The sequence below is a fragment of the Sitodiplosis mosellana genome, unplaced genomic scaffold (assembly GCF_009176505.1).
Source record: "Sitodiplosis mosellana isolate CC-2019 unplaced genomic scaffold, AAFC_SMos_1.0 Smas_scaffold_30, whole genome shotgun sequence".
In the NCBI taxonomy this organism is placed as follows: domain Eukaryota; kingdom Metazoa; phylum Arthropoda; class Insecta; order Diptera; family Cecidomyiidae; genus Sitodiplosis; species Sitodiplosis mosellana.
In genome coordinates, this window is record NW_022595272.1 from 797,075 (window position 1) to 824,656 (window position 27,582).

The 27,582-nt window shown below is 37.0% G+C and overlaps 1 protein-coding gene across 13 annotated transcripts in view; it reads right to left on the reverse strand.

The window, feature by feature from the left end:
• Nucleotides 1–1,650: 1,650 nt before the first annotated feature.
• Nucleotides 1,651–27,582, reverse strand: part of LOC129569175 (probable serine/threonine-protein kinase ndrD) — a 102,251-nt gene continuing 76,319 nt past the window's right edge. For 8 of the 13 annotated variants that reach the window (XM_055447767.1, XM_055447766.1, XM_055447770.1 and 5 more), the window contains 14 exons: nt 24,065–24,757; nt 23,919–23,975; nt 21,552–22,659; nt 8,780–8,899; nt 8,447–8,687; nt 7,983–8,126; nt 6,381–7,238; nt 5,648–5,814; nt 5,333–5,413; nt 4,459–4,590; nt 4,263–4,376; nt 3,713–4,186; nt 3,526–3,624; nt 1,651–3,441 (listed from right to left, as the gene is read on the reverse strand). In XM_055447767.1, coding sequence (XP_055303742.1) covers nt 3,279–3,441; nt 3,526–3,624; nt 3,713–4,186; nt 4,263–4,376; nt 4,459–4,590; nt 5,333–5,413; nt 5,648–5,814; nt 6,381–7,238; nt 7,983–8,126; nt 8,447–8,687; nt 8,780–8,899; nt 21,552–22,659; nt 23,919–23,975; nt 24,065–24,757 — 4,451 coding nt within the window. In that variant the 3' untranslated portion in view covers nt 1,651–3,278. The remainder of the gene's footprint in view (nt 3,442–3,525; nt 3,625–3,712; nt 4,187–4,262; nt 4,377–4,458; nt 4,591–5,332; nt 5,414–5,647; nt 5,815–6,380; nt 7,239–7,982; nt 8,127–8,446; nt 8,688–8,779; nt 8,900–21,551; nt 22,660–23,918; nt 23,976–24,064; nt 24,758–27,582) is intronic. The other 5 variants (XM_055447769.1, XM_055447768.1, XM_055447772.1 and 2 more) reach the window with 5 other exon arrangements.

Genomic DNA, 27,582 nt, shown 5'->3' on the forward strand with positions numbered 1-27,582 from the left:
CGTTGATTTCTGTGCTGATTCTGTTGCTTTTGACGTTGATTTCTGTGCTGATTCTGTTGTTTTTGACGTTGATTTCTGTGCTGATTCTGTTGCTTTTGACGTTGATTTGAATGTTTATGGTAATGATTCTGACGTTGTCCGATTTGATTGTTACCGTTGTGTCGTTTCCGATTCCCATTTCCATGATTACGTCTATTGTTTCCACTGTTTCCATGTTGGTTCCTGTAGTTACTGCTTTCACTACGTCTAGTCGCTCTCTTGTTATTATGGTTTCCACCTGATTATAAGTTGAAAAATCGTTTAATTTTAATTCCGATCCAGAATAAAGAGTAGTTTGTAAATTCGGAAAACCTTACTGTTCCATCTATGTGTTTGCGGTACGTGTCTATAACCACAATCGCAATCGCAATCGTAAGAATATCCACAATCGCAATGGCAACCGCTATCGTAATCATATGCCACTGGTTCAAACTCTTCAGAGAAAGCCAATGCTTTGGGTCCTGATTCTAGTTCAGTATCGCCGAATTCAAGAATTGGATCAGCAGCCAAAAACTATAGAAAAAGCGAACCATTTTAACTCTTGAAAAATCAATTTTTAAGCTCATTTTCAACTAGCTACTTACCACGAACGAACTCGCAAATAATAAGAATAATAACTTTGGTTGCATTATGAATGATTATATCGCAAAACGAAATCGAATGATGATGATATCCATTCGACAACGTTCTTTTATATCAAATCCACACTCTTGGGTCAATGGCACATCTCGGTTATGTACACAAACGTGATTGTCTTTAGCTGGACTCTTTTTTAATAATGACAATGTGGGCAAATATTTAGAATTTATGCAGAGAATACCGAACAATTTTGGTATGTCGATGAACAGTTGCAAAGTCTTTGCATTTCTATTGTTTACCTCACAAAAACGCGTCTGATTGACCGAAATCGATTGTTTTTTCGTTGCTTACTTTTTGAAGATTGAATAGAATAAATTGTTTTCTGGATTATTCTCAATTTTTTTCTATAATATAATTTTTCAGCCCAGTAAAATCATAATTTACATTATTTTTGTCACAACAATAATGTAACAATGAAAATGCGTGGAAAATAGAGTTGAACAAAGAAATGCCAGAATTGGCACATTTAAAGATGCGATTTTTTTTCACTTGTTCTTTTTTGTGTACAACAAGCGCTTTGAAGAAATTGGAAATCTTTGTTATAATGGAAAAACAATTATACACATATTGCGCGATATGTCTGCCCCGTCGAAATCCAGTTCTTACGTGAACTAATAGCAATAAGTACGTGCCCATTTTGGTTTTTGACCCATTTCTTTCTAATTCTCAAATAGAACTTTCTAAAATGTTTAGCTGAAACGGCCGGTTGAAGGAACCGTTTCCCAAATAATCATAGCCAAACTGGTGCAGTAGGTAGCACGTCAGTTCTATAAATGTGAGGAATCTGAAGGCCAATATGAACGCTACAGCTTTAAAATGATCGAAATTGTGGATAATTACAATTTCTTTGATTCTGTTGCAGGAATTTTTGATGATTTAGTTCGTTGACAAGCACAACAAAACCCAAATCCATAGATCACATCAAATTCAAGTCACTCCTTATATTAAATTGCGCCAGAAATAAAAATGCCATTTTTTTTTTCAATTTAGTAGTTTTTATTTTGATATTTTCCCTTGAATTACATTATTCCTTTACATAATGTTCATACAAATATATAATTCATTAATATTAATTTTATTATTGTTTTGTTGTATTTATTCGCAACTAAAAAGAAATGTGTTCGGTAAAAGATTTTTAAGTCGTTCAACGTGATTTCACGTGTCGTACATATTTTGATTTTCATTTTCCGTTTGACATCTTTCGGATTTATTTAAGCTCTTACAAATGTAAAATTAAAAATTAACCGTAAAAATTTCTACGAACAAAAAAAAAGGGGTCCAAAGGAAATGGGATTGGTATTACAATAAATTAAAAAAAAAAAATAAGTCAAAAATGAAGAGAAAAAACGAAGAAAGAAAGAAATATACACAAACTGAAGAAGAGAAGGAAAAAAATTGTGCATACAACTAAGACGAAATGAATTTAAGTAGAACCGAGTTCAGTACTAATTTACATACATTCAAGTGTTGATTCATGGTTAATCAATTATTATTAATAGTTCGTTACATTGCTAGAAGACAATTGATGATATAGTTTGTTTTATGATGTTGCCCATTTAATATTCACATTTAAAAACATCAATAATAATTCGCCAACAGATGTGAAGTGTATTTAGTCACGATTTTCTTTAATAATTGTGTAGAATTGTAATTGATGTGCGAATGTGCTTGTGCCAATGATGATTTAGGTTTTTTTTTTATTTGTAAATCGACTAGTTGCAAATATGTTCCATTTTATTTTGTTGTTGAATATGTTATTCCATTTTTCTTCGTACATTCTGGTTGACCAGGATATTTCATTGTCAAAGAAATGATTGGCCAATGTTCGTACCATCTGAAATCCAACATATGAAATCGATGAAGAAAAATATCGATCGATCGCAATTCGTCACACGCACAAACGGCTTGTATACAATTTAACATCGCACGAAATTACATACAAACAGTTAAAAACACGCTTAATTTTACAAAGCAATTTTCGTTTGGTGACACGCAAACAACACAAAAAATTCAATTTTTTTTTTCGTACACATGCCATCCGCTTCTGTCACAGACAAAACGGTGGCTATTATGGTTTGGTAAAGCAACTCGCTGATCTTCAATCCACCCAGATTAGGGAATGAGATATTTTTCTATCAATCATTCGAAAGATACGATCGACTGCAATTTTGTTTCCAAAACAGTATCTTTTGCTCATTTTCATATGTTTCCTACGATTCCGTTTTACTCTCTTTCTCTTTTTTTCAATTTTCGATCCAAAATGTCTGAAGTGTTTAGTTTCGTGGAAAGTGCGAGAGTTAATGTTCACCAATTGGCTGCCCCCGTCGAAAGAGCGATAATTTAAGAGCAAATTAGTAATTTGTGTTGTGCGCGTCATGTGTATGCGTGGGTTTTAGAGGTTACATTTGTTAAGTATTTAAATGTTGTCCATTTGAACTGATTAATTGTCCCATTTTTTTCTACGTTTGTTAAAAATGTGCAATCCCTCATATGTTCTTGTTGTTGTTCCTATGTTTATGGTAAGTGTTTATTCGTGAATTTTCTATTTACAAGTCAATAAAATTGACTTTGAGCCGCTGTGTCCGGTGAGGGAGGCTGCCTCAAATATCCCGTAGATACGGTTGAGCTCCGTAGCTCGGTATGACTTTGTTGGCAAATGCTGTGATTGCGGCTGCTGGTTGATTTTGTTCCAGTTCACAGAAAACATGGCATTGATTGTCGTTGGATGAGGTTGAACGACGTGCTACGAATGCAAAGATGGTCCTATTGATTCAAAGATAAAATTCGTTATGAATAGAGTTTCTTTCACACAAAATATACAGAATTTCATTGTTGAATGAAACTCACTTGTTGCTAACTGGAACTTCACCGGTGACTCGAATGCTCCAGCGTCGATCGTCTGGATCCAAGCCGCAGAACGAAATATTACTAGCCGGATAATGTTTTCTGTTGAAATAAATCGAAATGTTTGAATATCTTCCTAATACACATCCAAATATGATGACTCAAAACGTAAAATTCCAAGTGAATTTACCTGAAGAATAGTTGACGTGTGTTATCAGTCAATGTGATTCCCTGTTGTGTGACTTTGAAGTGAACTTCGGTCGGTTTGGGCAACGGTTTACGCGAGTATAACAGTGAAACAGCTTTTCGGATGGCCTCTGGCCCAGTTAGTGACTCGGTGTCGCATGTGAATAAAAAGAGTACATTGCAAGCGGCACCTTGAGTCATAAGCTGTTGTTGTGCCGGTGAATGGTATTCAACATTTTGTAGATCACGGTCCGGTATTATCAGTTTACATGGTAAAGCGAGCGGTGTGATTGAATGTTGATAGACTAAGGCTGACAGTGATGTAAAGACGGGCTCATTGGAGCAACCTTTCAACCGAACGCCACGTGTCGTTGGCTCCACCAAAAAGTGACGCACGAGCTCATCACCCGTTCCCTTTGACTGTACGCCTGGCGGTGGATGTGCTACTTTCAACACCAAACCGAATGCCTTCGCAAATCTGTTTGACAACAAATATATATATATTAGAAATCATCAGTCACAGCAACAAACAACAACAATCACAAATTACTTACGTTGTTGAATCTCGTACTAAGAAGCTGCCTGGAAGAGCGTTTCGCAACAATGCAATCGCTTCTTCACGAGAAATTGTTGGCTTATACCAGAATTTCGACGAATCACGCACAAACCTGTTGAAAATGGTTCAGAATACACAATGATACCGATAATAATAATAACGACGAGTGATGAAGCCACATGCATGCTACTTACTTCACCAAATGCGGTGCAATTTCCTGCGGTTCACTGTTTGCCGTCGATGTGGTTGAGTTGCGACGTGATGTGTAGCACGAAACGTCATTTTGATTTATATGATGCGTTTGTCCTCCAGAATAAAACTCTTTGCTGTTCGTTTCGAAAAGAAGAGAGAGAGAGAGAGAGAGAGAGAGAGAGAGCAAAGAGATAAATTATTATAAGAGATGCAATATTTTCTAACGATTGGTTTGTTAATAAATGATATGATTATTTAACAGCCAATAACAATACATTCAAATACAACATTTGTTAGTCATTTGATATTTGATGCTTGAAACGGTGTTATATTTAGACGTTATGCAAATCTATTCCATAAAATGAATTTGTTAAATGATGCTGCAAAACTTTAACTTGACGTGCATTTGAAGACCGGCTTTAATGAAATTAATGCGTTTTCTTGGACGTAAAATGTTTGAACGATAGAAAGTATTCAAATTTTACGAGCTAGTTTACGATGATTGCAGTTTATGGTTAGTAAAATAATGTTTCTCAATTGTTAGTAAAATACACGGACACAGGTGCGATCAGACAAAATTACACATGATTCACATAAATGTGAAGCCATATCTCGATTGCATGCTCATTTTATTTCATTCATCTCGTCAACGAAATTCAATCAAATTCGATTGGTTTTGCGAGCATGTTCAAATTTCTTGGCAGCTTTTACAGGAGCTACACATTACATGTTGGCCATGAATATTTCGTGCATTTGCCATACTCAAAACGAAACAATACACTATGGTGACAGAAAATCATCAAAGGTGATATAACAACGTGCGGCGTATATGCAATATAGAAAATTATGTGTTACGATTTGTATCGTTTTTCGCACCTCCAATCGTATGTGGTTGCTGTCGATCTACCACTTCGTAGTGACCATGTTGAACCATTGTTGTGTATCATATTTAAGCGTCTGATTTTGAATTTTATTTGTTTTTTTTTTTTTTTCAAAAAATTAGAAGAAATCCAGATTAGAAGAAAAACAAAAAAAACACAAGGATAATAGGAAGGGAATATGGTTAAATTTTTATAAAAAAAATTATTCACAGATTCGGGTCATTGATTTAGATGAAATCTCACTCGTTTCACTAATAAAAAAAAGTCTTATGCTAAGTTGATTAGATTAAAAAAGCAATTGAATGCTCACCGAATTGAAGTAGGACTCTTTGGAGGCAGAGCTGGACTGTTGCCATTCAAGCCGTACGGTGTGCGAGGTGTGAGTGGGAAGGCTGGTGTTTCGGGCCGTGGTGATCCAGCCAACGATGTTTCCGGCTCGGTTTCAGATCGATATGATGAAAATGACTCTTCACGTACCTGTTCAAACACGCGCATACAAATAAAAACGGAAATGAATCTCGTGCAAATGTTTGAATAGTTTTTTTTTTACATTTGTAAAACAATGTTTCATTTTATACACATTCCCAGGTCATTAGTTGCCTTAATACAATAGATAAGTTTAGATTATAAAAGCATTGATGTTGGTTGTAAATGGAGGATCATGAAATATATTTGCATTTGAACGAAACATTAGTACAATCATGGATGCATGCAATGAGTCGATTGAATGGTAATGTAATTGATTGTGTTGATAACAAGCGAACATTTAAATTTGCAATATTCTAGATGATTGAGCAGATTTCTTTTTACACTAAATGCAATCTAATGGATTGGATTTTAGAAGGCTGCGCAAGAATATATAAATGGATAACAAATTGTTCAAAGCCACATTTGAGGACGCTGAATTTTATTTGTGTGGTGGTGTTGGTGGTCCATGGATAAAATTGCTTTTGAAATTTCGGTATAAAAAAGGAATAAACTCAAAAAAAAAAAGTTCTAAAATGATACAGAGAGAAAGAAGGATGAACCGAATTGCAGCATACCTGATCGCTCCACGAAACAATGCCATTGCTTCGTTCAGACAGACTTGGTGATACGGATGAGCTATTTTCAGATTCGGATGTGAGCCGTTTGATAGCATTATTGCTGGGCTCATGGTAATTGTGAGCGCGATTGATATGATTGTTATTGATGCCGTTGCCATTTGTCGTTACATAATTACTACTGATATGATTGTTATTGTTGTTGAAATTGTTATTCAAATGATTAAAATGCGGCAAATGTGGATGATGGTTGTGGTGGTTGCTGTTGCTTCCGTTGACCAAATGATGGCCATTTGCATAGGAATTCATATGAATATTGGTATTGTGTTGTTGATGCTGTTGTTGCGGTGGTTGCGATTCATTTTCGGTGAATTCAATTAAATTAGCTAGAACATCGTTGAGATTCTCGTCGAATCCATTTGTTTTGGCCTTTGGATAGTTGCCATTGCTGCTGATGTAATGATCACGTGCATTCGTTTCAAACGAAAATACACCACCGTTTGTTTGATTTTGATGCTTGAATTTGATGCCGTTGGTATCGTTATTATTGATTTGTGACAAATGCCGTTCCATTATATCGTTTTCGAGTGCCAGCGATGCCAGCAATTGATCCAGTGCCATGTAGCTTGTGTCATCATCGATTTCATTACCATTTTCTTCGATAATAATTGGCGCTTTTGTGTGATAGTTTCTCATCATCGGTCCATTTGTTGTCGTTCCACTGTTCGGTTGTTGCACTTTATCGGTGCTATCGCAGGCTATTGTTCGGTTATCAAGCGGTGGTGATGCCGTCACCGATGGGCTACTACTACTCATATTTGATGACGATAACGGTGAACTATTACTACTGTCGGACTCCTGTAGACGGTGTGTGCGCGCGCGTTCACCCATTTCATTCATTCAATCCGTTTGTATTCGCAATCATGCCGATGTTTGTGATTGTTTTTTTTTTTTGATTTAGTTTAGTTTTGATGTTATGTTTGTGTGTGTGTGTGTGTGTTTGTGAGTAAATCAAATGCGAATGATGACAACAAATATAAAGAAGAAAAAAAAAAACGAAAAGAAAAAGAAAATAGAAAATTGTGTGCAAACATGAAATTAAATTAAGTAAAATTATTGGTTGATTAGGGGCATAAGAAAAATTAGAAATGTGTAGAACCAAAAACATTCGGGTTAAAATGTGATTAAGTCAAATGATGTGCAATACAAGAAAACCAAACAGTAGCATTTCAAAGCGTTGTTGGCATCGGATTTGGCCGGAATTACGGTCCATTTAATTAATGTTTTCAAAGTGTCACATGGCTTTTGTTTTCGACACAATGTGACAGATTTTGGTTTGAGGTCAATTTGGTTGGGTTTTTGGTCTCGATGCCATACGCAAATGCGATTTGTATAAGTGCCAAAGTGTAGATTATGGTTTGAGTTGAAGCCAATTGTTATTGCTTTTGCATTTGCATTTACGAAGGCCAGCTCACATCCAATGAATTGTCAAGTAACTTATGTCTATTGATTGTGTGTGTGTATGTATGTATGTGTTGCAAGACACGCGAGAGGGATATATCCGTTAAACGAAGATTATCGGCTATGTGTTAAAATACGTACCAATCGAGCATGTCCGTTACGCACTGGGGATAATTCATTGTTATCAGCTACTGATAAAAGCCCGTTTTGATTGTGATTTGGTGATTGTGCTTGTGCAATATGACCGTGCGGTGATGCATTCAATATTGATAATGGTGATGGTGACTATGTTAACATTACGAAATTATATCGAATAATAAAAAAAAGAAAACAAAATCAAGAATAAATACACGCGCAAAATGAAGAAGATGTTGTTGTTTTGAAATTAGCCGAACAAAAATGAAAGCGAAATTTCGAAATGAGTACAACAAGCCAAAAAAAAAGTACAACTAATTCATCTACAGCAACTACTTCTAGAGCATGTTGACATTCGAACACACTACGACTACCAGCGTAATTTACTCAAATTGAATGCAGTAAATTGCACTCGAATCGCCTAAAATTGATTGAAAAAACGTGCGATTCTCGCGAATGAAAACACTTACCCCGATGATGTTATTGTTTGCCTTGGACTGTTCGTGAGCCCGTTTCACTGAAACGAAAGGACGTTCATTTGTCATCGTTGTGGTTTTTGTGATGGTGTGGTAGCGTTCATTCGGTCGATTCGGCGTTTGCACATGCAACGGCCGGCGATAGTCAACTTCATCGGTGAACGCTCTCGAATCAAAGGCGCCTGTATCGCTCGAATAGCCATCGTATCGATGCGACGACTGACTTGAACGTGACCTATTCAAGGATACATTGAGAGAAAAAAATTATTGCTTTTCCAAATATGATCGAAAACTGTCAACGCCACTGTTATCGTTCATTTGTCTTACCGTAGAGGTCGGCCTGTGTTCGTATTTCGCTCATAATAATCGTTATCGCCTCGGTGCTGCAATTCCTTTTTTGCACGCAATTTCTGTTGTTGCAGCTGTAACCATGTTTGTCCAGACGATCTAAATAGCAAAATGCAAGCAACAGAAAAAAAAGTAATTTAGTCAAAATTATCGATAAAAAAAAACTGTACTGCATTGAAAATGGTTTTCGATTGGATTTTTTAATTTAGATAATTTTAGGGCGCGCCTCGAGAATAAATTGAAATCGTGCGAACGGAATAGGTCCGTTACAATAAGCAGCCAACGGCCACATATTTGCACTCAATGATCTCACTTCCTTCAAAAGAACTCGTTAAATGGGTTCATATCGTTTCCATCACAAACACGGTGCGTGATTCACAAAGTGCATTTTTCTGCAAATATATCACACAATTCGCTCAACACAACTCTACTGTATGGATTCACTCGATGCGTGTATGTGTGTTTGTGTTGTTGTTTTTTTCGCGACAAGTTTCCTTTTTTAACCGCTCGCCAGTTTTTTCTTCAACCGATCTCTGCTATCGGTGTGTGCCCATTCAATGCTTCGTCTTCGATTGAAATTATATAAATATTTGGAGTGTAGCCGCAATGCCGTTCTCAAAGCCACAATTGGAATCGATACAACTATTTCGAGATTTCAAAACCAACGCTACAATTGTCTATCAAGCAAAAGAAATGTTAAAACAGAAGAGAATAACGCTTCTTTATGATATATGCAACCGCTTATTATCGGTTTATCCATTGCTTTGTGCCATTGTTACCATCCAACATGGATTTTCCATTTCTTTCCACCATATTCTATGGACATTTTTATATCAGCTCGCATTCACTTGAATACAACACTTTGACTTCACTTTGATTTATATAGTTTTTTAGTGTCAAACTTTCAGATTTGTCTCTGCAGTTTTTTTTATTCATTTTTTCATGAAAGATTTTAAAACAATTTTCTAGATTTTTCAATTTATCATCTTTTCAATCATTCCTTAATACTTCTTCTTCTTGCATAAAAAAAAACTTCATTGTTTGAAGAAACAAACATCGATAAAAATTCAACAGATTCGATTATTTCTATCATTACCAAGTCACCTTCGATAGAACGTTCTCAAGGCGAATTTCAATTGTTTTCAAAAGAGAAAAAATTGTTTCTGTCGATCACAGCCAACGCTCAGTGCATCACCACATCCCACAGGTGAATTCATTCTGACGCTTGAAATGACTCGCTTCACGGTTTATCGATATTCACTTGCAAGTGCATAAACTACAAACAAAAATCAGTAAGAACACAGCACAACACAAAATGTGTTTTCGTGATTTTTTCTTCTTGCCATTGAAATTCCAATTTAAAAATCCAAATCGATATATTGAATCGAATATTGTTCGTTTCGAGTGTTTTTCGTGGAAAAATACGTTGAAATGAATTCGAAATATATCGTCTTGTCTCGATACATATCCGGCGACTAGGTTTGGCTCGTTCTGTCACCGTGCGCATTCCGAAATATCAATTCACGACCGATTATTTTCAGACCAAGCTTAAAAAAGCGATACGAAAACTATTTGGCGACTAACGAAAATCCAGGTTAAACTGTCTTTGATATCCACTTAAGAGTCGTCGTAGCCAATGCATAGAACCGTCACTTTGTATTTCGTGTCTAACACCAATATTTCATGCAGATAAAATCACCGAAAGCGGCAAAACGAGCAGCCAACAACAACAACAACAACATATAATCTTGTGCTCTTTTCTCGGTAATCCCATTTTTTCGTCGGAATTGTAAAAGTTTGCACGCACTCAATCACTTAAAGTAGACGAATGGAAAATAAAAAGGAAAAAAAAGAACAGATTTTCACCTTTTTGGCGTGTCGCATCCACTTTCAATGGCACTCTTATAAAAATTTGAATAATGGTCCATCGTTTTACTAGATAAATGTGAAATTAGAGAAGAAAAAAACCGTTTGAAACGAAACAGGTCTAAACGCCTTGACTTTGCAATCAGTCAAGACTCATTCGTTGCTAAACGCTCTCGATGTACTAAAGCGCGAGACATCATCAAATGCGCATCTATGCGCAGCTTGAAAAAAATTATTCTTCCTTGTGTTGATGTCTCAGTGTAGTTGCTATTGCTGGTGTTGATAATGCCATTGTCATTTTGCTTCAAGTGTGTTCAGGTATTGCACGAAACGCGCTGACGGTGTGGATTGGAAAATGTAGGTATATAGACACAAACAAAGATAAGATGACGACGTCACCGTCAATGATTTATGCAAAGACGCACACACACATACACATATGGTCTGAGTTACATGGCGATGGATGGCATATGTGTGTGGCTGTGGCTTCCGATTAGATAAACAAACATGCAAAAGAATGCACCGCGATCGTTGACAAAATAACATGCACAAGACTTCGCCTCCTATACGGAGGTGGTTCGAGCAAATGAACTGAAAAATTTATAACAAATTCAAAGTGCATGGGAGAGGGAGAGCGTACGAGCGAACAAACGTAAGACGATGAAGAGATTAGTGTTTCGAAAATGTTTTCCTTTGGAATTATCGTCTACGCGACAATTTTCAACATTCATTCAAGTGGGGAATTTCATATGCGCGCAAATTCATCTTGATTTCCCTGTCAATGTTTATTCCTTTAATCCTATTTTTGCTGCGACATACACATACCTACCTACACACACACGCTTCACTAACAAGTGTGTCAGCAAACCCAGTAGCATCATCGTGCGAATCATCAAGTGGTGAATAATGAATGAACTCAATGCAAATTAATGAACTATATACGATGTGAACTGTTTACAGAAGAGATAGAAGAGACGAAAAAAATCTCGTGAATCTTTTCTGATTAAATCGCGCCGTCGCCGGCTGTCTTGAGCGCGTCAAATCGAAGAGGTTTTTAATTAAATGCAGAGAGAGAGAGAGAGAGAGAGAGAGAGAGAGAGAGAGAGAGAAAATTGCAGAGATGCGCAATTTTGCCCGCAGCAAAAACAAACAAAATGATTTCATACACAATTACATCCAAAATATGACTCTGTTCATTTACGAACAGTTCAGTAAAATGCATCTTGTTTGAATTGTCTACTCTCTTTTTTCCTCACATTCCACCGTATCGAATCTTATCGCTGGCGTGTCTGGGATCGTTTTGCGCGCGCGTATCCCGAAAGCGGAAAAAACATTGCATTTTATTTTATTTGACGTGTTGACGAGAATGCATGTCGTATTATGTAAAACGCAATTGGTTTTGGTGATGTTCGAACGAGTTAAATCGAATGAAGCTCAAGCAAAAAAGTGTTGGTTTACACGTTGTTTAAATCTCTTGCTGTTCGTTTTCTTTATATTTCTTTGCGGTCTGTGTGCGGTTTTCCATGAACGCCCATGAATCCAATATCGCATTGAAGATAAAATGCATTCACCAAAACTAAAATAAAAACACGAACAACAAAGACAAGCAATTCGAATCGCTCACAAGATAACAAAAAACAAGCAATACACTTGAAATTTATGTTTCACAGAGCCAGAAATCGGATCGGTCGCAGCGCGCAAAATGTGAAACGTGAAAAGAACATACGGCGATACAGAATAATGCCCAAACATGGTGGTGTTCTTCACGAAATTCAATTAATGTCGCTTCACCTTGAAAGAGAAATGTGCATTGCGTTTAATTTTCGCAGGCAGCTCAAAATCGATTCGGCGATATGTGTTCTTTTCTTTCTCTTTCTCTCACTCTCGGTCTCTCGATTCGCACATGTGGATATTGGGTATTTATTATGGTGAGCAATAAACATAAATAAGATATCCTTGTTGTTTGGGTCCGATCTCTTGTTCGCCTTTTGCACACCAAATTCGGAAAATTGACTAAATTCAAGCGCGCGCATGTATTTTGATTATCGAGAATTGACTATTTGTCACTATAAATTACATGCACAAAATGTGCTTAACGAATGAACTCGACATTTATGCGACCATGTAATGGATGCCAAACTGTGCAGCGCACACACGTAATTCACACAACAAATAGCCCGATGGCATGACTCTTTTCGCTTCGACTCTTTTTCGGTAAACTACTACATTCACAGCAACGGAATTGTTATCGATGAATTTCGCTGGAATTTAGAGCAGAACACGAGAAAAAAATGCAAATGATCATGGCATATTGTCTTAAATCAATTTGAATGAGATCAGACGCGCTCGCGACGCGCAAAAACATCAAGGCGAAAAAAAGAAGCAAGAAGAAGTCACGTGCCGTCCGTTGCCAAATTTTTTGGGTTGAACTCGCTTCGAACACAAATGGCCATTAAGCAAATGAAATGAGACAGTAAATGTGTGCGATAGCATCTGGTTCAGTGAGCCAGAACCAATAACAATGCCATTCTGAGGCAGCAAAAAAAAATCCGATTGAATTTTTAATATCGCATCATTTCGATCGGATTATTTTGGAATAACGTCATCGTGTTGTGTCGCGTCCGACGTATAGCGAAAGGGAACGAATGGCCAAAAAGGAAACGAATTTTCTACGTGGCGTTTGACCTTGCACTTGGGCGTCGCGACTGTCGATTTGACTTTTTACTTTTTTTTGATATTCATTTTCCTTGAATTTATTTTGTTCTCTTCGCCTTTGTTCTTATCGTGATTATGCTGTGCCTTGATCTTATTTTTTTCGTGCATATGAATGGGTTGCCAAAAAAACATGAACTCACTGACGAAATGAAACAGAGTCAGTGAACCGCTCTACGGAGAGCCTGCAGTAGAATGAATTCAGTGTTAATATTAATAGATGTCGTTCGATTGCACGGAACGAATGGCCATTTCAGATGCGCTACATTTCCATTTAACCAAAGTGAGCTGTAACCGGGCGACTCAATGCACAATGCCCGAGCCAATTGACCAAACAAAGATCATAATCAGTACTGCAAAACCACATTGCGTGCATATCTTTTTCTTTCTTTCGTGCAGAGAGAGAGAGAGCAGGAGAGTAGAGAAAAAAGAAACTATCTGCGCGTCGAACGGTGTCATTTCATGTTGGTTTTCATATTTGTATCTCTAATGAATCGCATAGATACAGTTGTCACTGACTTGCACATATCAAAAACACATCGAATCAAATGAAAAATAATAAACGCTTCCACAACCACTGGCTATGTGTGCTGATCTGCTCTGGCCTTGGCAATGGAATCCATTACAATACCATAAATGAAGCAAATAATAACAACAATCAATAGAAATGGCAAAATGACATCCAAATAAGAAATCAAAATGCGTACATCTCGTACACAAACACACACACGGAGAGGCGCGGGCACTCGCTTGCATGTGAACCAAACGGAATGAAGGCGTTGAATTAACTGGGAGAGACATTCGTATTGACAATTTGTAGCTTCTCATCGAGAACGATTCGTTTGCTATGCAGAGCTTCACATACATTTTTTTTCCGCTAGATTCTCAGCCACGAAGTCGAAGCACAACAATAACATGATATTGTACAACACGACGACGAGTCCCGGGAGACGTGTCGTTTGTAGAAATGTAAAATCCATGGACACAGTTGTCACACACAATAACAGTTGTGCTGTTCAACGCTTCCGATTACCGATTTGTACAACATTTTTTCTTCACTCGCATTTCTTTTGTCATTCAGTCGCGCTTCGTTTGCTTAGGAGATCTAGTTTTTGTTTGTTGCCGGGAAATTCCACTGGAATTCATGTCAAGTTTTCACATTGTAAGCGAATTTTTGAAGCATTTTCAATTGGTTCAATTTGACCATCAAAATTAATTTAGCATCATAACCGCATCCATTTCTCACCTACGTCAAGGCGATTCCATTATTTTTTATCGTTCGAAGTCATGAGCTAGAATTATTTGAGACAACATCATCAACAATCACGTGTGCGCCTATCAAAGTTAGGCTGATGTTATGTGGGTAGTAGAATGCTCATCGTATTTAATTATATTTCTTATTTCCTATTTCCCAAGCAGATTTTGCAAATGAGCACGATCCATTGCTTGAATGGTGGTTCAAAAGTTTACAGTATTTATCTAGATGATTGACCACCTATTATGACAAATGGCAGGAAGTAAGTTTTGCTGTAATTTAACCCGAAATGTTGAAATTGACAATGGTCACATGAAATTCAAAATCGTATTTTTGCCTGAATGACACTGACTTGATGTGGGAAGTGTTTAAATTTTATTCAGAATTCAGATCCATTATAAATTCTGTTGTTAGCAAGAACTTCCAATAATCTGTCGAATTAAATGAATTTTTGATAACGCCAAAAATGATGCTAATGACAAATTTGCGTCGAATTTTGGACAAAATTTATTCATTAAATGTTCTTAATTGATAGACCACAGCAAATTTTCTGACCAAATTCAGAAATTTCCGAACATTTGTTTTAAGAGATAGTGCAAAATAGCAACCCACATATGGTACGACTACATGCATTCATGACAAAAGCCAGTTCGAAGCCAAATGGGGTCGATGTGTTTAATTTGTTAAACCATTGAACGAATGAATTTGTATCGAATGTTGTCTTGTTGAAACAGTAAACGAAAATTTATGCCACGATTTTCCATTGGCAAGTTGCTTCAGCACATGAAACATGTTGTCAAAATTTGCTGCTGTGAAAAGAGAAACCAAAATGCTAAAGAAAGAATGACCATGATTGAAATTGAAATGGCAGACGAAAATAGCCAGTGAAAATGTGAATATTGGACGCGTTTCAAGAATAAATGTGTAATAAAAGAAGAAGAAAAAAGAAGATGAACGCCGAGTATATAAACACTTTGAGCATTTCAAGCAAATAAACACTTGTGAAAGCCAAGTCTGTGCATTCACAACGATTATGAAAATTGCTCACAAAAAAAAAAGAAATAAAACAAAATATGATGGAAATTGCCAAATTTTAACACACATCGTCTCATTTCAAACGAACTACCGAATCGACGAAGCAATAAAACTTGATTGCAAACTGCTGAAAATTATACGGTTGAGACAGAAATTGCGACTAAAATGATGTATTGAATACGTGCTGTTGAACGAAATGGAAACCTGTGGGCCGTCACTGTTTTTTTTGATTATACACAGAAACATCGACAGTTAATGGCGGCATTTGTTGCGTTGAACATGACAGAAAATTGTTCCAACGGAAATCATCAATCGAAGCGGAATTGTTTTGTATGATATACATTGATGGAGCCTATCAAATATCTCAAGGAAAACATCATTGATTTGTTTACGTTTTTTCAATTTTTTTTTCGGAAACATTTTTTGTTCATTCCATTTTCTCTTTATGCGTTTGCATTCTGAACAAGATTCTCGTTTGGAATGTGATTGAGCAGAAATCATAAAACAACCCAAAATAAATTTTTCTCCATTCAAATTTGATACGCGTTTCGAATTCTTGGGTGAAATATTCTGATTCTTTGAATGTTTGTCTCCCACACCATTGAATTGTCTGCATATTTTTCGTAACATTAAATACAATTAAATCTTTGGCTGCGGAATACGTTTTTGTGGAAAATGTTTGTTTATCGCGAAGCTCGAATGTTTCACTCATCAACATCGCTTGACACATTTCACTTTGGTTAATTAATAACGAAGATATTAATAAATCTGAATCGTTTGATTGCGTGCGAGAAAGGTGGCATATTTCTATTATTAAGTTGCGAACGAAAACATTTTAATAAATATGAAAAGTTGATGGGTTTTTGGAGTGCCTTGGGTTGACAGGCACCACAGTCAATCGCTGATTGTGAATCAACACACAAAAGCCAATCGTTTGCATATGCATATGACTAGCGAAAGACATATTTTTTGCCCTTTGCCAATGATATTCAACTGACAGTTAATCAGTTAATGTAGAAATGACTCGCGGAATTGAAAAATTTCGATGTGAAAATGATAAAAAGGAAAAACTGATATCTTTGCATACCATTAGGGATACTGCAAATCATGGAAATAACCGGCCGGAGATAACACCCGGAGGAATTTATTAAATTCTGTTATTAAAGAAAGCCACAGGAGAGTTGCGTACAAAAAAGCTGTTGCAAATTCACAAGAGATGACACGTTCATTTAGTTTTTGACATTCACCTGTGCACAGTGAACAACTGCACACACACACATACCATCGACCGGAGCTGTCTTATCAATTTGCAGCGGAATTTAATTGGTTTGTGCAATTTTATTTATTTAATGCACATTTCTTGTCATTGCAGTGTAATTGAAATTTTACGGGCGTGAAACCAGTTAATGCATCAAGAGCACCAGTCAAAATGTTTCAAACTAATTGAAAATAGCGATATATTTACATTTCAAAAATGGTGATTATGCTTTTTTTTTTATTTAAACAGAAGAATTAAACGTGTATGCTATGTGTTGAATGCTCCATTCCAAAGCCAAAATAGATAAAATTGACCGACTTAAAATGGATCGGCTAATGTAAAGTTCAATTTTAAAACCATAAAATTGATAAGCATTTATTGAAAAATTAAATTAATACACATCGATTATGTGTTTTATCCATATGGGTTTTTATGGCTTAATTTCTGTTTCGAAACATTTTGTCAACGGTTGAATGAATTTCTCGATACACACTTTGGTTCAATATATAAATTGAGCTTATGCGGGATCGTTTGATGCCGCGCAATAGCGATTTATTCAACGATATTATTGCGCGTATATAGAAAAAAACGATGCCACAACATCGATTCGCACGTTATTTTTCCCATCGTATTGACGAAACAAATAACCAGAAATGTTTAACTGTCATTGGGAATTGCTACGTGTTTGTAACATGATTTTGGGCGAATGATTTTTCATTCTCTTGCACACACACACACACACACACACACACACACTCACACATACAACATGTGTTCGCTTCGTATGGATTGAGCTGTATGTTTTTCGTTTTCGTGCACGCATCATACTGTGTGGTAATGCTATGAATTTGATTGAACGCCAACGCTTTTGCACTGAATTTGATATGTTTATGCAAAATTTCCATGTAAATCAATCGGTTGCTGCAAGTGAAAAGTCGTTCGGATATTTGATTTGATCGGTATTTGTGTTATTAAAAACATATGCGTGCCTGAAAAAAAAAACCTCGTGCGCCTCACACAAATTGTAACCTAGAAAAATCCATCGAAAAACCCATAAAAAATGTATACATATTGTATATATAATAACGAATGTCTGTCGACGAGCGACGACGACGACTGTGTACTGTACACTGTGCAACACTCTCGGGCGGCTTACAAAAAAGGTATTTCTCGATCTCAGTGTGTGCACACAATTCGCAGCCGATACCTCGGTGCGATGGGAAAACGTAAACAGAAAACGCGTGCGCGCTGATTTCTGAATCGAACGCTATGAATGATTTAAGAAGACGAAATGGCAGAGCCAAACAACAACCTTTATTTGCCTCTGCTCCGTCAAAGAGGTAGAGACGAAAGGAGGAAGAGAGATAACTGTGCGGCAATCAGCACATGTACGTACATATATACGTAATAAGTTGGTCTATTGAAATTGCTCTCTCTCTCTCTCTCTCCGTCTCCCAGTGCTCTGTTTGGCTATTTATTCAAGAAGACATGTGGCCCCGAGCAAAGCGTACGTCGTCCAATATACGAACCGAAATGTATGAATGCCTGTTTTTAAAATCAATGAATTCGCATCGCAATTCACATTCAATTGGAGCCGGTTGATTGCAGGCTCATTCGATTGCATATTTGGCCATTCCAATCCATTCAATTCAGATATTCAGCAAGTTGCATTTCAATTGTATGTATAATTATGGATGTGTTGGTCTCGTAAGATAGAAGGCGAGCGCACATACGTTCAGCGTGCTACGCATCTATCGATGAGATAGTAAGTGCATTACGAACATGCAATTTAATTTAGTTCGTTAAGTGGCCAACATGGGATGCATGTTTTTGTTTGCGAATTTTTAATAGATTTGCCATTTTCCGGGAATATTGTATGCATGGCGCGCTTCAATGAGGTTGAATCGAACAAGCGGAAGATGTGTTGTTTTGATTTTGATGGGATTAGTGCACAATAATCAAAACAACTTAACGCACGTAGCGAGCGGAGTGTGAGGACTTTTTCGTACGAGATAGACGTCAAACCATGTGATGCTAGGGAGATTATGCCAAAACCTCGACTGGAACTGAAGAACAACAATCACCAATTGCTACTGTCAACATCCAGCAATCATAAGTACATCGATGCACGTGAATCGCTTGAATAATGCATGAACAAAAAAGAGCCAAGCAAAAAAAAAAGAACGCACATAGAACAATAAAGATAATATGAGGTTTGTTATGACAGTTTTAGACCTGTGCCGTGCCATGCCAATGCAACAGATAATGACAACAATAATAATAGTTACAATTTCGCCCAGTAGATAAGTTCTTCGCTGTGCTATGTTGAGTTGTGCCTCGTTTGGGTTTGTTTTTGTTTGCGGTGCATTCATGTGATTTTGGATGTAATGCGCTGGTCGGTTGCCAGCGACGAAACTGTGGAAAACTATCGTACAATTCTTTTTGCTCTCGACCATTCGTGTACCGTTCACATATTTTCAATATGTGAACATCTAACGAATTTGCTGTTTATTCTTCTCTTTCGTATTCTTTTCTCAACTGTTTGGTTTATTTTTTTCCTTTCTTCTTTGCTTTTCTTTCGAAAACATGTCATTATTACTTTATCTCCTTTTTTAGTCGTTGTCTATGCGATTGGATGTGTGTGTGTGTGTGTGTGTATGCGTGTTGTGCCTTAGTTGGACATGGATAAAGAGAATGCCATACATTTATGATGATCTCAAATCAGCGGAATTGCTCACAACATTCCTACACAATATCGGAATTGTTCATTTTTTTCGGCACAAACTTTCCATTTAGCACACAATTCATAATGCCAAACTTCACATTTCTTTTTTTTTTCCTTCACAAAAATATTTCTATTTGTAAGCGCATTTTTCACCCGCATTTATTTGTCCACATATGGAAAATGGAATAAGACTTTTTTGTTCGAAATGCAAATTAAAATCGAATTTTTGTGTCAACTTGGAAAAAAAGTATGTTTCTTATTAGTGTGTTCAGAAATTTCACTTTGGATGCGAGATTTGGTGCCAGAAAGTCGCTATCGAATGGTTTATTTTTTCTCTGCTTCGGTTCGAGCATTTGGACGCCATTCAAAACAAACATTGCAAATCAAGCGGCTGCGTTTGGCTTCTAAAAATCAAATGCGTTTCGCATTGGATTTATTGAGAACACACCAAGCACTTATTAATTGCATCGACTTTTATTTTATGGTCCATTGCAATGTAATTACAAGACGAAACAAAACGACAGATTGCAGTCGTGTTGTATTTTTTGGTCACAAAAATCCGAAGCCGTTTCTTCGGCTTTAATGGCCATCCATGCCGTGTTTTGTGTTCGTTGAACGCTGCCATGAAATTTGATTGCTTTGAATGCACATAAACATAAATCCATTAGCCGTTCGCAAATGTCGCCAAAGTCGCAATTTACATTTTTAACAAATTCATTAAAAATGCCATTGCTCGCAAAATCACAAACCGTTCAATCCCTCAATAATGACGTAAACGCTTGTTTTCCTCGTGAAATGCATTTTCGATCCAGCTTTGGACTATTCTTGCTGTTGCCCTTTCTTATTGATATTGATTTTTTCGCAGAAACAATCAGTCAATGGCAAACAACAAATTAGTAGACATTTGTTGAGCTGTGCAATTGGAATGGATTTGTTTGAGTGTGTACAGCCGCACACACACACACACACACACACACACTTCATTCGATTGTGGGTTGTATCACACTAAATATGTGCAACAAAATGACAATTTTCCGTTGATTAAATTATTGACTGATTTTCGATGACGAAATAATAATTCACTGTATGAATGTTGACAAAATCTGCGTGGGCCGGAGGTCTTTCGCTTCGATGGACACATTCTTATGAAAATGAACGCTGTTTTCCGTACACACACACACACACACACGAATAAAATGAACACTTTTTGATTAATTCAAGCAATTACATCGATTAATCTCATTGCAACAACTGCTGCAGTTTCCGTATTCATTTCCATTACAGATATCGATTAGTTTTTAATTCGTTGAATCTATTTGCATTTATTTAAACTTGAAATTGTTGTCATTTCGTACAAACTTTGCTAAATGGAATAAATACCATCGTAATTTGGCCAATTATGCGATGGAAAATAGAAAAAATTCCGACTATTTAAATACGTTAGTTTACAAAACTAATTGGCAAAAAGGTGTTCGTTAAAATCTTTGAATGCGTACGATTGTTTTGGGTTTTCAGCATTTTTATGAATGGAATGAGCAAACCAAAGAAATATATACACTGTTAATTGAAGAGTTTTTTTTCTTCTCGTTGGAACGACCACAAATCGTAGGCAGACCTTGCAAATGTTTGAACGTTCAAAGCGAAACATGAAATAGGCAAATTAGGCAAAGGAATGTTAAAAGCAGTTTGGTTTCCCGAACTCGAAGAATTACTTTTGAATTAACTCTCGTAAAACAAGTAAGTGTCTCCGTTCAAATTCTGACAATTTCAACGGCTGTAGGTGTTTTGATTTCAGCACAGGTGGTTCTGAATCATGTTTTCGCCTTTTTTCTCTTAATTCTTTTTTTTTTCATTCGCAAAGGATTTCACTTTCAAAACTAGAATTAGCTGGTCAACTTACCCATCTGAAACGTATCCACTAGTGTTTCCACGTCCAAAACCACCATCCATGGTGTTCGATCGTTTCAATGGTTCATGGTATTGATATCCGTTTAGTGTGTTGCTGCTGATATTCCACTTATTGTTTGCACTGGCATTTAAATTGTTTGTTTCTGAAACACTGTTTCCATTTGGTGTTTTATCACCGATCGAATATTTATCGTTGAGGATTTTTTCGCGGCGTTGCAAAAGCATTTCCTCGAAATCGTTGCGCCCATTGCTTGGGCTCTTTCGTGCTGCATTTTGTTGTTGTTGTTGTTGGTTGGCATTTGAGCCAAGATGTTTTCGCACGAGCGACGGGCTCGATAGGCCCGCTTGTAATTTAATCATTCCGGTGCCTCCTGTTCCCGCTTTGCGTGCACTTGTTGGACTCAATTGCACGCCCGTTGCATCACCGTATGTAAATGGTCGCGAATCTTCACGTGCGTGATATGGAATCGATTCGTCGTCTTCCGATGTAGCACTGATGTTCACTTTGTTGTTGTTCAATTTTAAATCGTTTGCTTGGCCTGCTGCCGATGAACCAGTCCGCAACGACTGCGAATAATCGAACGACTGATTTTGCAAATCCATGATGAGCTCGCGTTCACGCTGTTCGATTGCCTGTTGCGTTAGTTTAGTATTTTCGTGGTGATGGTTAGCGCTGCTGTTGCTGTTGCGTGTGTATGCGATGGTTTGAAACGGTGTGATTCGGCCACTTTCGCTTGGTGTTGGTGTTATGGTGGTCGCTGTGCTTGCCGTATCATAAAAGTCTCCACAAACACGATCTCGTATGTGACCTGTTGTGTGTACGGTCGATCGTGATATTGTGCTGCAATTGCTCTCTTCTTGCGACGTACACGATTGAGAACGTTTCACCGTATTTGTACTAGCGTACAGTGGCTGCTGTTGCTGTTGTTGATGTTTTGGTATTTGTAAATGCAGTTGCGGTCGTTGATTTTGAACTGTCGAATTTTGTGTCGTTGTTTTTCGTAGAACCTCTCTAGTGTGCTGTGTTTTTCCAATATCCGGTATGCCTTGAACAGTCAATAGCATATCACTTAGGATGTCATCCAGTTCTTGATGACGATCTGAATGTTGAAATAAAAAATAAAAGAGAGAAGAGAAGAGAAAAAACAAAACAGGAAAATGAAATCACTTGCAATGAATGTGCGCTTAAGGTTAATTTCTTTTCAGTTGAGTTGTTGTAACTGGTGCTGTTGCTATTGATCGGTGTATACGATCTCGATGCATTTGTGATCTTGGAAGCAATGAAAATCTGCGCACAAATTCGCACTACTCGATCAACAGACAATAGACTCATCAAACGATCGCATATTTGGTCAATCGCAAATGGGAAAAGTAGCAAAAACGCACTGTTTAGGAAATTATGGCTCGAGTTCTAATCAAAAGAAATTGATCAAATGAGAAAACGGAAAAGAAGTATCAGACTCAAGCAGCGTGCACAGATGGTAAGCGATGATATTTTCTAAAGATCACATCAATTACATAGGTGACTGCCACTTGTTTTTTTAACTCCAAAGTTATTTCTTTTTTTGAATCGGATAAGTGGAAAAAAAAAGAAGTCGCGTTTTCACTTTGTCTACTGATGATCACTTTGTCTCTGAAATGCCCACTGCCATTTTGGTGTCGTTTTTTCCTTCTTCTTCTTCTTGTGCTTTTCTTTTCTTCATTTCTTTGTTCGTTTTCATTCGATGCGAAATGTAATTTAATGCTAATATGTGTGTGGCGTCTTGTATCTCAAAAGTGCGAAGATGACAACTTTTCGTTTGGAAGCCATATTTCCGATGAATCGCACCGTTGGACGCCGCTGAACACACAGAGAGAGAGACACCAGTCAACCAATTTCGAAAATCCTTTTGCATCTTTTTTTTTTGTTTTCTTTTGAGTCACGCTAAACCGAACCGAACCGAAAACGAAGTCTCTTATTATTCGTGTATTACTTTTCATCGGTCATTTAGCTTGCCGGCAATTTGCACTGCAAGCGAGCGAACGAAACGTGAATAATGCACGGAAAAGAAAATTGAAAAATTACATGGCATTTAATAAATGAGCTTGTTTAGATATTTTTAGAAGGAAAGGTATACGGCGTGCGAATGTCGAATAGACAAAGAGACACACCAGACACATGTTCGAAAACATGATTGAAATTGTCGCCAATCTTCACAACTGCGTATTAGATTCATTTTGAATGAACGCCTTTTATGGCGATGTAAGTGCACGAAAGTGATATTTTGTATTGAAAATTGAAATCGATTCGAAGAGATTTTGATAAAATTGAGAAGAAAACGAATAATTCAAAATGGTGTATTTTAATTAAAAAAATTACCTTGCGGACTTTGACTTGGATAGCTCGATGGTGAAACACTTGATCCTTGGATACGTCCTGCGAAATAAGGAACAAAACGATTTTTCATTAGTTCTACACTCGTTTGTACTTCTCCGCAACTGTGCGTATGTTCTCGTTTAACTTACTGTTTGCAATTCCACTGCTTGAAATGCCCGAGTCCATAGACAGAGTTAATGGGCTTTTAACGGACTCTCGACCGTCTTGATATGATTGATTTCGATTACCATTCTGTACGGCGTTCACGTAATTGTAATTGTCAACGGTGCGAAGATATTGATTTGATTGGTTCGTTGTGTAATTTCCGGCTCGCGATGCGGACGACGATCGGTTTGGTGGTTCGGGCTGTTGATAAACCGTTGATAACGAGCTACTTGACCGTGGTGTTGTTTGATAGCGAAGTGTGGCGTCCCTTGATGAACTGCGCGATGGAACTTGAATTTCTTCGTAGCTTGGTGTCGATGTATACGATCGACTTAACGATTTGCTTTGTTCACGATTTAGTGTGCTTGTGTTGCTCTCTGGTTTTGGTGAAGCACCAATTGGGCTGACTGTTGTGTAGCACTCTTTGATTTCAACGATTTTCTTATTGCTAAATTCCGGCGGAGGCGAAATTAATAGATTTTGAGTTGAAGAGGTTCGTTCGGGTTTCGGTGTCGACGAAACAACGGTTAAATTTGTATTGGATCGTTGATGATTATTGTTGACTATATTCGAAATAAATGCTGGTGGAAATGTTGGTGATCTCAGTGGTGATCTTGGACTCTTCAATATTGTCGCATACAATGAACCATCCAATGGGCCTTGGGTATGCAATGAATCTGCAGAAAAATGAAAAAAAAAACTTAATTAGATTACATACACACAAGGAAAAAGAGAGAAACAAATCGATGCGTCATCTTCATTACAAAAGGTACACCAATACGTATTGGTTGATCTCCGAATAAATGACTCGAAATGACATTAATTCGATCCACAAAATCGTGCTGCCCGTTTCATAATTTATGACGCGTGTGAATTGAAATGGCCTAAACTTCATAATTCCACTTGAATCCACTTAAAAATGTCTCACAAGATTTACTTTGACGCGTACGTCCAAGCAACTAGTTATTTTCTCTCTGTCTCTCTCTCTTTCTCACTACACTCGGAATTTGTTCGAATTCGAAACGATGTCATAACATTTGAACGGTGAACAGATGAAACGATCGTAAAATTCGATGCATCAAAGTTCAATTAAGCGTTTAATCTGTTCGAACGGTGAAAATGATGTATGTAAAATTTGTCTTGAGCAGAGCACAACGCTACGCCGCCAATACGCATTTTATGAACTTATAAAAAAGTCAGTCATCGTTCAATATTTTGTCAAGCAATCCAGTCAATCGAGAGAGAGAAAAAAAACCGTAGGTGGTATTAATTTGAAATTGAAGCTCTTGATTGATGAATAATGGAGAGAATTAAAATTGTTTATAGTATTACAAGCGGATTTTTGCTACTCGTAACCGACAAAAGCAACAGATCTCTTTTGTTTTGGATGCTGTTGCTGTTCGATCGGATTGGCCCCGAGATACAATTTATTAATGTTCATTTATCGCATGATTTAATGTTTGATTGTTGTAATTAAATTGCTTTACAAACGACGGGAATTTGTTATTCAAATTGATGCATATACGCGATAATCGTATGCGCGAAACGTCAATATTTTGTTGCGAAAATGTCAAGACTCAATCATAAGATACAGGGTGTCAATTGGTGGCTTTGAAACTATTTTCCATATAAATTCCATTCGATCGAATTGCCCGTTACTTTTCCGTGTGTAATCAGTCTTTGTGGTTTTGTACGCAACACGGTGCAACGATCGAAGACCTCCTAAACAAATGAGCCGTATCAAATGAGATAGATTATGATCATAATTTCTGGCTTTAAATCTTTTTTTCATTGATTCAATCTTGACGCCAGGCATCGAATATCAATCGACTGAAATTGAAGAAGAAGAAAAAAATAAGAAAAATGCGGTTTGATTTGTTGTTTTTTTTTCTTCGTTAGAGCAGCTTTGTGTGTGAGAGAGAAAATGAATTGTTTTACATGATAAACAGACAATAAGAAAAAAGTGCTTCATAATTGAATCAATTAGTTCAGAACGTGATGTTACATAAAAAATAATAATACACATGAGTTATACACACAACCCAAAGGTAATTTATACTGCTTTTCACGTTAACGTGGTTGTCATTATTGATGTTTCACTAGTTAGCAAATCGTGATGCCATCGGAGGCACAGGTAAGTCATCCATCATTCGTGATTAATGTAATATGAAATGCGTTGGAAATGCATACATACGTTGTGTGTGGTGCGATTTTGAAATAAATTCCACCATTGTGTGTGCATCACACAGAAGAAGAAAAAAACCATGAGCGAGTGCAAGGGGAGAGAACGATAGAGGCGAAAAAGTAAACACATCTTTTTTTTTGTGCCGAAGGGTCAAACAGTCAAGCTGATTAGAATGTAGAAACAAATAATGATGAGAATGGGTTTTTAGGCTATGTAACGGCGATGTGCCTGTCTCTGTCTTGAAAATACTTTACAACACCCACACCACTCCACACGATCTTTTGTCAATATAAAGTGTATTGTTTTTAGTTTCACTTTTATTGAGTTTAGAAAATGCACTTAAATGTCGCTACCATTAAAAGGTGAGTCGCGAATGACTTTGCAGTAGTTTTTACTGCGTTTTCTTCAAATATTCAGTGGGTTTGAATTGGCCGATTTCGCCTCATTTATACAAAAACAATTCAGTTGATACCTTTAAAAGATGTTTTTGTTTTACTTTTTTTGTTGTTTTATTTAGTTTGATGTGTGCTGAACATTTTAAAATTAGAATTGAGCTAATGATCATGCTTTGAAACGTGTTTATTACATGGTAAACGATATATTTGATCTCTGTCTGAGTGTGGTTCAAGATTTTCGATGAAAGAAGGAGTTGAAAGGAAAATAGCACGTGCAACAGAGAGTGAGATTTCGTCAGAAATTCACGTCAAGCAGTGACAAATGGGCACTTCACTACATTCAAGACAAGAACATCAAAGACAAGATGCAAACAAAACAAAACGCCGAGGCAAATGCATTTTTCCTCTTCATTTATTATTATGATTTCAAACAACGTTAAATTATTTGTATGTACGGTGTACGCAGCCATCTATATTCTGAAGGATCACCACTTATAGACAAAGATGAAGCAGCCATCATTAGAGAGCAGATTTCGTTTCAACGTATTATTCGCAACCATTTGCATGGATTGCATGGTGTAAGTGTGGCTCCGGGGGTTTGTTCTTACAAAGGTAAAAATTCTAAATCGGAAATTTTGATTTATGATCCTTAACAAAATGGCATGAACGAAATGACGTGTTTTAACACCAAGACTGTATTTATGGTTCGACCATTTGGATAGAAAGATTGAAAGCCCATCAAAAATTCCGAATCACGTCACCGCTTTTCTCTCTATTCAGTAGCGAAGACAAGCGTGCAGATGCGTGGCTACGGCTTTGCGTGCTGCAAAAATTTACGAATCTCATCGTCAATCGCTTGAATTTATTGCATATTAAATGTTGTCGTTGATTCATTTCTTCACATCGTGTCGGCGCTGCAACA